At 49.7% G+C, this 12,580-nt stretch overlaps 1 protein-coding gene across 1 annotated transcript in view; it reads left to right on the forward strand.

Annotated features, from left to right (window-relative positions):
- Positions 1-12,580, forward strand: part of Foxo3 (forkhead box O3) — a 96,407-nt gene that overhangs the window by 70,670 nt on the left and 13,157 nt on the right. Inside the window, 2 exon segments of the mRNA XM_028890255.2 lie at positions 11,034-12,114; positions 12,117-12,473. Coding sequence (XP_028746088.1) covers positions 11,034-12,114; positions 12,117-12,439 — 1,404 coding nt within the window. The 3' untranslated portion in view covers positions 12,440-12,473.

Below are 12,580 nucleotides of genomic sequence, written 5' to 3' on the forward strand. Positions count from 1 at the left end.
TATAATATTGCTTGTGTATATGTTGTCAGGGCTGACCATTTGATACTAGATAACCAGTTGGTCTGCCCTTTCCTGGGGAAGACTCTTTCTGCTCCAGGATTCCTTAGTTACCTGTAGTTCTTGGCGTATGGTTGAGGCCTCGTGGGCTTTTCCCTTCCACATTATCATGTCCGTAGCACTTGTTCAGCTCATGTTTAGGCAGCCATCTTGGTGAGACTTCATGAATGGAGAACCTGACACTCGTAGGAGACACAGTATCATAGCAGACTCCCTGTTCTGGCTCTTACGGTCTTTCCGTCCCCTCTTCTGGAATATTCCCTGAGTATGGGATCTGTGTTGTCAGTGTGTCACTTGGGCCTGGACTTTACAACTCTGCATTTTGATTGGTTGGGGTTTTCTGTAAAGGACTTCGTCTGCCCCAAAGAGACGTTTCCTTGGTGAGGGGTGAGAAGGATACTTACCCGGGTAGATCCTAGAGAAGGATGTGCAGGATCGTGTTCAGCTCTTACAGATTCTCTTACGACAGTCCTGGGTGCCCCTTGGGTTTCCTTTGGCCAATAGGTGTTACACTACCACTGATACTTTGTTCTAGGAGCTTGAACCTGGTGTACCTACTAAAACAACACTCTCCTGTTGTATGCAGTCTTTAGAAAAGCTCATTTACCCCGTGTGAACTCACCCTCCTTAGCTCATCATAGCTCAGGGAGCAGTCTGATATTATACACTCCAGATTTTAAGTTGAAATGAGTGACCCAGTGTTGGTGTGTGGTTGTTTAGTCTGTGGAAGAACCTTTTCTCATCGGATCGTTTGATGTGGATGGTGGAGCTGGCTGGTGCTCATCTGTCTGTGTAATTGGTACCCAGCCAGGGTCCTGGAGTCACTGGTTGATTCCTTTCGATGTTTAGCCATCTTATTATGTCGGTCGTCAGCCGCTTTTGCATCCTGTGGTTTTTGAACAAGAAAAAAAATCCTGTGGAACCAGCAGAGCGAAGCATTGCACGTCCAGTGTGCGGGTGATACCTTACAGATGTGAGGTGATAGTGTGGGGAGGTGGCTCCCCACAGGCTCCACATTAGCTGAGCCCCGTGGTGTGTGGAGAGACCGGGGTACTCCTGGCCTGAATCTCCACAGGACTGGCATTGTCTCTGTCGTACTCTCCGTTCCTGTGAAGAAAAGCCCAGCAGTTACTCTGTGTGGAGTTGTCAGCTTTGGGTGTTGGAATGTGGTGGTGGCCCTCTTCATGGCTTCTTTCGCCCTGACTCACGGCATTAGCATAATCAACACAGACACTCGAAAGAGCGCCGTTTCCAGATGCACACACTTGTCTGTTATGCAAGAACTTGCCCAAACTTCTTCCTGTGGTTCAGAAAGGTGTCTTCTCCCTTCCCAGCCCCTCGGTGTAAGTCACTGTTTGATTGTGCCTACGCACTGGCATGGGTTTCAGAACTACCAAACACACACGTACACACACGTGTCACTTTTGAAATAACAAGACAACAGAGAACAGGCTTTCTGAGTGGTAGCATCCAGAGAGCTGGAAACGGTTGGTACGGTCCTCCCGGATCTCCGCTGGATCAGCTTCGGGCTGTCAGGTGGTCCCCACCCCCTGACACCTCCACAGCCGGCCCTTTGTTTCCGGCCCTTTGTGCTCACTCTCCGGGGTTCCTGTGGCTGCAGGTTTTTAATGCCAGGAGAGGAGGCGCTGATGCAGCCGCTCTCATGCAGCGTCCTCCCGGAGTCTCTGGTTGAGGTTGAACAGAAGCCCCGACTGTTGTCACTTGGCAGGCAGAGGACATCATATTTGAAGAGTCACGTAATCTTAAAGCGGGCTAATCTTTTTCTGCTTACTAATAGGCTCATTACATGTTTGAAATAGTATAAAGCGGAGCCCCTGTTTCAGATGAAGCCTCAGCCCAGCGGTCCAGGGCCCTAGCAGACATTCGCCTGATGTGTCTGGCTGAGGATCTGTGGCACGCTGCCAGTTCTTTGAGGACCTGATTTCAGGCCTCCCTAGGAGGGCCAGGTCATTCTGCTTTGACTCAGTCAGGGACTGCTTTTCCCTTAGCACAGAAGCCACCCAACATGAGAATTGTCGTACGTCAAGTTCCTTGGTCCGAGGTCGTACAGCCTCCCTGTTAGTACAGCTGCTGTGGAACTTACTTGAGACAGCACATGGTAGAAGAGCTTTGGAGTTGGCCAACAGGCTGGATTGGCAGCACCAACCTTACTGGGCAGGTTCTTAACCTTTCCACAGCTCAGCTTCCTGTGTGCGAGGAAGAGAAAATGAGATGGGATTGGCCAGGCACAGAGCGGTGGTCCTGGGAGTCAGCGAATACCGCCGTTTTCTTCAGGTTGCAGGTGAATTTCCTTTCTTGTGTGCTTGCTTGGTGGTGATTTTGAGTGAGTAATGAAGCCCCATACCTCCTGAGATAGACCAAGAGACCACTCTCATCCTAGGTAGGCCTTAGCTGCCCTCTGCCAAGGCATTGCTCCATCGGCCAGTCTACACACTGTCGTTCTGTTCCTCTCATCCCTCTAACAGAACCTTCGGTCTGTGTTAGAATGAGTCGGCATCTCTGCCTACCCTGGGTGAGACTCCTGAACTGGAAAGGAGCCTAAATGCTGCTTCAGACTTAGTGGAAGCTTCCTCACAGCACCGGGAAGGCTCTGGCCTTGGTCATCACATCTCATCCTAAAGTGCAATTCAGATCTGTTTTGTGGCTCCGGCCCCCTTCCCCCTAATTCAGTGATTAATTGGGAGTGTTTTGAGTACTCAAAACTATAAACCAGGCCCTGTATCAGGGTGCATGCATGTGTGCAGGCTTTTCAGCTGGTGTGGATATCTACACCACTGACTTGAGGTTGTGTCTCTGGGTGAAACTACCTTTATGCCTCAAGGCCAGGAGGTCTGACTTTGCCTCAACCCTGTTGCCACTCACCGGCTGATTGGATTTAGCTGTGGCCTCTGGTTCGTTCTTACTTTCTTTCACGATAAAGTTGTGGCCACTATTTCCCAGCCCACCTTTTCCCCATAGCCCTTCATACCAAGCTTCTGCCCCGATTGCTTGTCTAATGTTATGAAAGTGATTCTCAATGTTCTAGCATTTTCCTGAGTTCTGGATGTGTATTTCTAGTGCCCATTTTTACTTTTTTCTATACAAACTATGTTTCCAAACTGGAAAATGATGCTGCCTTTTTTTTTTAATCTCAGATAAAGATTGGGTTGATAAAATTATTTTATTATACATTGCAAAATAAATTTCAGAAATGTTCTGTAATTCCTTGGCTTTTAACTCTCTGACACGTTGATTTTATATGGCTAGATGAACATGGTTTTTAAAGGGGAATTTCAGCAGCGTATATTTAAAACATCCCATGGGAGAGGGAAACAGTTTGAAAACCTTGGGAGAAATGCCTGGAAGAGTTGGCCAGATGCCACCGTTTAGCCCGCTTTGTGGAGACTTGTGGACAGTGTACCTGTGGCTGTTCCTCTGTCTGGGTCTAGACTGGAGTGGGAAGTTGGAGGCCTGGGGGGAGGGAGGTGCTGTAAGGGGTGGGTGTGGGCCGTGGCAGCAAGGCTGCCAGGGTTCTGTGTGTGCCGGAAGTGCAAGTTTGCTGGGAGGAATGGAATGTTCCCTCTTGCCCTCCAAGAGCAGAAACAGCTGTGGGATAGCTTGAAAAGACAATTGCTCAGTGAAAAACTAATATATATTTTATGATATTAAAATAAAGTCCACACTAGAAAACCCACTGACACTGTGGTGGTGCCCTGGCTCCCTACAAGATTAAGGAGCGCTCGCGTCCCAGCTAGGAGTTTCCCTCCAGTTGTTTCTGCAGCCAGCCCAGCCCTCCACCTAAGAAAGGCCGAGGGGGTGTCCGGAGTGAAAATGGACTGCCCTTCTGCTCATCGGACGGCTGTTTTAGTCCCCCATCGCTGGCTCACTGCATAAAACTTTAAAAATGTTTCCAGAGGACATCTGTGGGTAGAGAATTACTGTCAGCAAATTTAACGGGAAATCTTGTTTCTAGCTGGAAATACAATCCTTCAGCCAAGTTCCCAACAATATTTATTTTAGAACATCGTTGTTTTTTAAAGTCCTTTAATGGTTTAAACTTTTAAGACTTTGGACAAGAGCAAGGGTAGAAACGGACGAACTTGTCTTACACATCAGAGTCGATTGTGCAACCCTTTTAGTGAAGGGTTATTTATGTTTTTATCAAGCCGAAAGGCTTGGGGTTTGGGCCACTATAGATAGTACGTATGAAATACTGTTTTTCTATTTTCAGGCCTGCTACTGCACTTCAGGTTTTTCGCCCTGGTATTTGGTTTGTTTTCTCTCACCATGTCAGTTAGTCCCAAGGAGACAGATTCTGGAGAGTAGACAACTGATGGCTGGTCCCCAGCAGCGTCTGAGGCAGTGAGAGGTGAGGGTCAGCCCCGGAGCTTCCCTCTGCTTCCTGCTGGGGACTGGGCAGAAGGGAAGCTGCCACAGGGAACGAGGTGAGGGATCCTTGCCCAGTGGTCTTCCATGAAGAGCTGCCAGAACTGGGCGATGGTTTTCAAATAATTACCTTAACACCCCGCTTTACTCTCTGACCCTAGTCCTTACCCTAACCTCCGACATCTTGGAGACTTGGACTCAAAGGATGTCGCTACACTGTTACCAAATCAGGGACACTGAGTCCTTACCCTAACCTCTGAAGTCTTAGAGACTTGGACTCAAAGGATGTCGCTACACTGTTACCAAATCAGGGACGCTGGGAGTCAGGAAGCTGAACTGCTGAATCAGTCATCAAAATGCTAAAGAGGGGAGATTTGGTGGTTCTTGGTCCTGATTACAAGTTAGGGTAAGGGGGTGGGGGGGGGGGGGTGGGCAGCGCTAAAATGTCCACACCTAGACACAACTGCTGGAGCTCTGAGGATGGGACATGGGTGAGCAAAGTCTCCCCTGGGGGGGGGTGTCACATATGCAGCCAGGGTGGAGAATTGCTACAGAGTAAAGCCAAGAGTCTTGTCTGAAACTGCCCTTGAGAGGCCCTTTCGGGCCAGCCATGGCACTTCCCAGGCAGTTCTTCTTCCTGTAGCTGACCTGCATGCTCTACTGTGGCTCACCAACCTCGGTGGCTCTCTGTGACTCACCATTTACATTGAACTGTCCCTGCAACCCTAGCCACCTGTGGTTGACCGGGAGCAAGTATTGGAATCCAGGCACTGAGCAACTTTGTTCCAGATCATCAGTGCCCACAAGACAAGCCCTGAGACAGACTTAAAAGACCCGCTCTACGTAAGAGTCAGATGAGCACTTCTGGAAACTAGCCATTTGCAGTGTCTCCCAAGCCCCTCCTAAAGACTGGTAGGCTCCCAAGTTGGTGACCAGAACACAATGTCTTACTTTATAGGCATCCCAGAATAGGGAGAGGAGGAGGACGAGGAGGACGAGGAGGGGAAGGAACTGTCTTCTTTGCAAAAAAGCAGAGCTTTTAAAAGTTAAATTACACAACTTTTTTATTTTTAAAGCGAGTAGATTTCTCTTTGCTGTTGCTGAGAAAGATGAATTGATACCACATGTTGCTTCCAGACAAGCCCTCTCTGTGTTCCAGGGAAAGCACATGCAGCTGGTGTCTGGGTTAGTGGAGTCTCCACAAGGTAAACATGGCATGGAAGGAGCTGAAACAGATGCAGAGCAGCAGCAGTTCAGAAATGTCCAGTTACTGGCACAGCACCTTAAAAGCTTTTCAAAGTTTGTAACCCTTTCTTGGAGGGCGCCACCCTCTCCCGTTCTGACTTAAAGCACACGCAAACAGTAAGCTAAGGTTCGCGACGTGGCTGCGTCTGTATGTGGGGTCTGACAGTTGGGGAGAGCTGTGCTTGGCGCCCGCCTGAGGGGTGTTGCATGCTGAGCTTCACGGAACCCTCCCAAGGATCCTGGCTCCTCCACAGAAGCAGCTGAGGTTCAGATGGCAGGCCAGCGTCATCGCCCGCCCCGTAAGACAGGCTGAGCTCAGCGCTCTGGGGCCTGGCCCGGCGAGCGGTAGATGCTCTGCCATTCCACGCAGCTTCTTTCTGACTCCCGTTCTGTTTTGAGTCCACCTGTCTTTGTAATGATGTGGTATCTGTTGGAGGGTCACAGGCACCTCACATCAGCACTGAATGTATTTTGCGACAGAGAGCTGCTGGTTACATCAAGAGAGGAATGATCGGATTCTAACCGGTCATCTTGGTGCTGATGTCTTTTAGGTGGGCCGGGCAAAAGGCTCTTTAGGCAGCGGCCCACACAGTGCACTGTGCGTGACGGTGAACGGCCACTCCCAACAGGGTGCCTCCCCCACGTACCTTTTGCACGTGCCTCTTGGAACAGGAGTTCACTAATTGTAGCCACAGTCAAGGGACCAGGTTTGCCAGCTCAGTGATTAGTTAACCACATGTAGTGGGGGCTTGGCCCCAGTCCAGGCCTGTTCAGTGTAAGCTGGTTCATAGAACCGAAGGCTGGTGCAGAATGAGATGGGCGTTATTCTTAGCTTTGCTCCCAGACTGGAGACGTACGTCTCTTAAGGTTTTCTAAGTCTCGGCGTTCCAACTGGAGGAAAAGCTGGTGTGTTTGCCCGTGGTTGGTACTCACTTTCTTGTAACTCATCAAAATCTTGAGTTTTCAGTAACTGGAGCTGCTCACAAGGTCTTTGTGGGGTGGCCCCTGGGCAACTGTAGCGATATGATAGAATGGCCCAGGAAATCATAGCCCTAGTTTTCTGGCCAAGTGAACTTCACAGTGTACTGAATTGTGTATATGAGTAGGCTGAGTAGGCTTAGAAAAATCACACTTGTTAGAATTAGAGTTTTAGCAGACCGTATGTTTGTTACCTTCAGCTGCCCTTCCCTTTTTACTTTACAGAAGGAAAACCTTGGAAATTTAGATTACTTCTTAGGGTGATACATATATTAATTGAAAACTATAGTTTGGTGGTGGTGGGGTAATAATGTGCTTTTTGGTTTGGGGATTTTTGAGGGTTTTTTTTGTTTTGTTTTGTTTTGTTTTTTCTGGTTTTGGGTTTTGTTTTGTTTTGCTAGAAGGGGTTTCTCTGTGTAGCCCTGGCTATCCACAAATGTTCTGTAGACCAGGCTGGCTTTGAATTTTTGAGCTTTGCCTGCCTCTACCTCCTGAGCGCAGGGATTAAAGGCGTGTGCATTACCACTGCCGGGCACAATAGGATATTTTTAATGGTAGTTTTCCTGAGATTAAAGTGGAGGAGAATCTTACAGAACCTCATTTTTCATCTTTTTTTTTTTTTTAATCTTTCTTGTTTGGATAAAACTGAGGTGGAAAGCTAATCATTAGACCTCTGAACTCTGAGGAAAATACATCTGTGGCGTCTAGCCTTGGCAGGGCAAGGGCATTTGAACAGTGATGGACAGGTGAGCTGTGTTTATTGGCTTTGTCAGTGCCCCACCCTCAGACTGATGATTTTATAAATGCAAGGTGTCTAGACTGCATGGAGAGGCTGCTGGGACTGGCCTGTCAGGGCGGTGTGGCCCAGTTCTTGTTGGTGTTGCCTTAGTAATAAAGGAGCTAGAAAAACCTGTCTGAGCACTGTAGATGACCTCAGGGAATGTATTCTGCTACTAGTGAACCTCTAAAATGAGAGGTCAGTGAAGGCTGGCCACTAAGCCAGTCTCTGTGTGTAGGAACCCAGGTGGACGGTCCCATTGGTTAGTGTGGGCATACTGCCTCTCCTCCGGAAGGGGACTCCACAACAACAGAATGCCTTTTTACAAAGACTAGCAAAGTATTTCATAAAGAAAATCACAGTAAGATGATATTCTATGTGTTTCCCCTTTTTCTTAAAGCAGAGTTATTCTGGGTGCTTTTCTGAACTGTCCGTACAAGCATATTACATGAGGACTTCTCGTTAACCTGAAGGGCCAGAGGAAAAGCATGGCTTGAGAGTTGGCAAACTGCTTCTGGTTTGGTTTCTGTGCATTGGCTGGCAGACTGTCTTATTTCGTGTCTCTGAGCCTGGCCTTCGTGTGCCCTGATAACTGCCGCAGCCTTGACGTGAGGGTTGGAGGCTGTGACTATGTTCAGTCCCCAGCGGTGACCTGGCAGATCTTCAGAGCTTCGCTTTGTAATTAGGGACCTGGACAGGAGGCCAGTCCTCATGACCCACCCTGCCCTGACTCCCAAAGCACTGGCCTTCCTTGCCAGGTATCCAGGCCCTTATAGAAGAAGTTTGCTGTCTCTCTCATTTTAGCCACTTGTAATTGCAGAAAATTATAATATACATCATTGGGGGGTTAGAGTCATAGATGGCTGTCAGAAAAATCCATAAAATGCTTGATTGGTCTTTTGGTAGGGTTTGGAATTGGTAGCAGTAAAATATATTTTAAAAAATACTGTTCCCTGTTACACGGGATCACTGAATGTCTTGAGATGGCTCATTTTTGTAAATGTTTGGTGTTCATGTGAACTCTTCCCAGAATTCACAGTATACAAGCTGACAGGTAGGAATGATTAGGGAGGTATGTGCATTGCACCCCCAAAGCCTCAGGACCAGCTTACTTTTCACCCTGAAGTTTGTGTTGACGTTTTTACTGAATGGCTGAATCACCCATGTTCTCAAGAGGGACCTCCGTGTTCTTTTCTGCAAGCGCGTGTCAGGAATGCACTTCATAGAGAAGGGATAAAATTCCCAACCCTTAGTACCCTTGCCATTGTTCTTTTTCAAAAGCAGCGGAGTGTGAAGGGAGCAGGGCCTGCAGTCTCCGGGCCGGCCTGCGTCTCTGGGTCCTCGGGCCATGCCTGCTGTCCCACCCATCCTGATGGCAGTTGTGGAAATGGCGCCGTGACCGTAATTGCTGCTGTGCTTTGCCCAGCCTGGACTGCAGTCCCTTCTTGGATAGGAATGTGCATTAGGAATACTGTGTATTTTCAGTTATTTACTCGTGACAAAATCCTGTTGACTTTCTGTGTTTTAAAAACAATCTGGTAGAACACATGTATTTGTCTCTTCTACATAAACACAGTTGATGGTTGCCAAAGTCTTTTTAAATGTGACTTTTAGAATTGTTCATAATTTAATATGCAGTATTATTAGGCAATGTCTTTCGTCTTTAACTTGCCAGTAAAAACTCATCTGGCCTGCAGGTGCTCTTCCAGATGTGGGGAACACCTTCAGCTCTTTTCCTGTTGCATGCACAGCAGGCATTTTACAGATTAGAATGAGCTTCCCCAGGCTCTGAGCGCTCTTCACTGTGGACCTGCACTTCATAAGAGGAGGGGAAACAAACCTGAGAGCATAGCGTGCCTGGTGTCTGAAGTGCATTATCATCCATCATTGTTATGTCATCCGTGGCAGGAGGGGTGGCTGGATGTTATCATGGCCCTGATGAAGATGGGAACCTGCTGTGGTTGCAGACAGATGAAATGATTTGTTTGGGGTCACATGCTTGGCCAGTGGCAGAGATATGGCTGGGCCTGGTGATACTTGACAACTGGGTGTATCCACTAAGCCAGGAGGGAGATTCTTCCAGTGAGTTCAAATCATTGGGACTTTAAAGGGGTTCGCCCTACATTAAAAGGGGGGCAGGGAGATTTTGTCTTAGATATATAGAAAACTTGTGAAAAGAATCTGCACGTATCCACCATCAAGTGTCCCCTCTTAACACCCTACATTACAGTCCTGGTATAAGTGTCACAGTGGATGAACCAGTATTTATCATTATTATGAACGGAAGTCTGTACATGCTAATCAGACTTCCCAGTTTTTTTACAATTTTTTTTTCTGTGATGTGATCCCCCCCAGCTCTACTTCCCATGTCCCTTTGTTTCTCTTTGGCTGCAATGGTTCTGGGAGCACTAAGCAGGCTTTTGTCCCCTAAATGGGATTCATGTTTTCCTTATGATTAATCTGGGGTTTAGGTTTTAGAAAAAGACTGATGAAAAGCTGCATTTTCAGTTCATTTTATCTAGGATGCACACTAGCAGTGTGCTGGCCCCTGTTAATGGAGGCCTTGGCCACCCGGCGGACACAGCGTTGGTCAGATTTCTCCACTACAAATTACTCTTTCCCCCTTTCATACTGTACTCTTTGGAAGGAAGTTACTCAACCCACACTTCCTGAGGCTGCAGAATGTATAAATGAGGCAAGTTCTTCTAAATGAGAGACTTACTCCTTCACTGTCCCTGAAAAACCCTGCCCTGCCCTGCCCATGGCTGCAGGAATTACATGGTGAGTTGTGAAATCATGGCAGGATGGATGGACCCTGTTTCACACTCAGACAGAAGTGCTCCGGAAGTAACTTCTGGCCCTGCACTTGTGCAGCCAAGGACTGCAGGAGAACAAAATAGCCACCAAGGTTTCTCGGAGAGCTGGAGGTTTATTGACACTTATGGCGAGGGAGTGATATGGTAATAAATTATCAGTGTGAACTGTAGTGTAAGAGATGTAACTATAGGCCGGGTGTGGTGGCGCACACACTCTGGCGGAGGCAGGGGCAGGTAGATCTCTGAGTTCGAGGCCAGCCTGGTCTACAGAGCGAGTTCTAGGACAGCCAGGGCTACACCGAGGAACACCCTGTCTCCAGAAATGAAAGAAAAGAAATATAATTCAAGAAAGTGCAACAAAACTTGAGAATCTGCGAAAGCAGTGTCAAGGAGCTCCATGCCTCCAGCGCCTCCCCAACACGAAAGCTTCCCGTTTAGCCGGATGCTTTGTTCCAAGTCAGATGTTTGTTATTTAATAAAATTAAAAATGGTAGCCTATGAAATGGAAGCTGACCTTCAAGATGGCGGGCGCAGTGGGTAAAAGCCTTGGCTGCTGAACCCGATGACCTGAGTTCGTTCCCGGGGCCCGCGTGGTGTGAGGAGAGAGCCCGCACCACAGTTGTCCTCCGATGTCCACGTGCATATGTGGTACCACCTCCCTCCCCCAAAAAATGATATTGTTTTTAGAAACAAATTGCGAGGTCTTTATGAATGTCTGCTTTGGACTGGACCGTCCTGGCTCACACTGTCCCTTCCCCCTTCTTTCTCTACAGAACTCTATCCGGCACAACCTGTCACTGCACAGCCGCTTCATGCGGGTGCAGAATGAAGGAACCGGCAAGAGCTCCTGGTGGATCATCAACCCCGACGGCGGCAAGAGCGGGAAGGCCCCCCGGCGACGGGCCGTCTCCATGGACAACAGCAACAAGTACACCAAGAGCCGCGGCCGGGCGGCCAAGAAGAAGGCGGCCCTGCAGGCCGCCCCGGAGTCGGCGGGGGCGGACGACAGTCCTGCCCAGCTCTCCAAGTGGCCTGGCAGCCCCACGTCCCGCAGCAGCGACGAGCTGGACGCCTGGACAGACTTCCGCTCCCGCACCAATTCCAACGCCAGCACAGTCAGTGGCCGCCTGTCGCCCATCCTGGCGAGCGCAGAGTTGGATGACGTCCAGGACGACGACGCCCCGCTCTCCCCCATGCTCTACAGCAGCTCCGCCAGCCTGTCGCCCTCCGTGAGCAAGCCGTGCACCGTGGAGCTCCCGCGGCTGACGGACATGGCGGGCACCATGAACCTGAACGACGGGCTGAGCGACAACCTCATGGATGACTTGCTCGATAACATCACGCTCCCACCCTCGCAGCCCTCGCCCCCCGGGGGGCTCATGCAGCGGAGCTCCAGCTTCCCGTACACCGCCAAGAGCTCCGGCCTGGGCTCCCCAACCAGCTCCTTCAGCAGTACGGTGTTTGGACCCTCGTCTCTGAACTCCCTGCGCCAGGCGCCCATGCAGACCATCCAAGAGAACAAGCCGGCCACCTTTTCTTCCATGGCACACTATGGGAACCAGACACTCCAAGACCTGCTCACGTCAGACTCCCTCAGCCACAGCGACGTCATGATGACTCAGTCGGACCCCTTGATGTCTCAGGCTAGCTCTGCCGTGTCTGCCCAGAACGCCCGCCGGAATGTGATGCTCCGCAACGACCCCATGATGTCCTTTGCTGCCCAGCCCCCCCAGGGGAGTTTGGTCAATCAGAACTTGCTCCACCACCAGCACCAAAACCAGGGCGCTCTTGGTGGCAGCCGTGCCTTGTCAAATTCCGTCAGCAACATGGGCTTGAGTGACTCCAGCAGCCTTGGGTCGCCAAACACCAGCAGCAGTCCCACGTCAGCCAGTCTATGCAAACCCTCTCGGACTCTCTCTCAGGCTCCTCACTGTACTCAGCTAGTGCAAACCTTCCCGTCTTGGGCCATGACAAGTTCCCCAGTGACCTGGACCTGGACATGTTCAATGGGAGCTTGGAATGTGACATGGAGTCCATTATCCGTAGCGAACTCATGGATGCGGATGGGTTGGATTTTAACTTTGACTCCCTCATCTCCTCACAGAACGTTGTTGGTTTGAACGTGGGGAACTTCACTGGTGCTAAGCAGGCCTCATCTCAGAGCTGGGTGCCAGGCTGAAGGATCACTGAGGAAAGGGAGGTGGGTAAAGCAGGTCAGTGCCCAGTGCCGTACGTAAGGACCGCAGGTGGGGGTGGCGAGGGCTCGGGAAGCACCGGGAAGCAGTCGTGACTCCCGGACGGGTCATCGGTTCCAACTGCA

The sequence above is a fragment of the Peromyscus leucopus genome, chromosome 8a, assembly GCF_004664715.2.
Source record: "Peromyscus leucopus breed LL Stock chromosome 8a, UCI_PerLeu_2.1, whole genome shotgun sequence".
NCBI lineage: Eukaryota > Metazoa > Chordata > Mammalia > Rodentia > Cricetidae > Peromyscus > Peromyscus leucopus.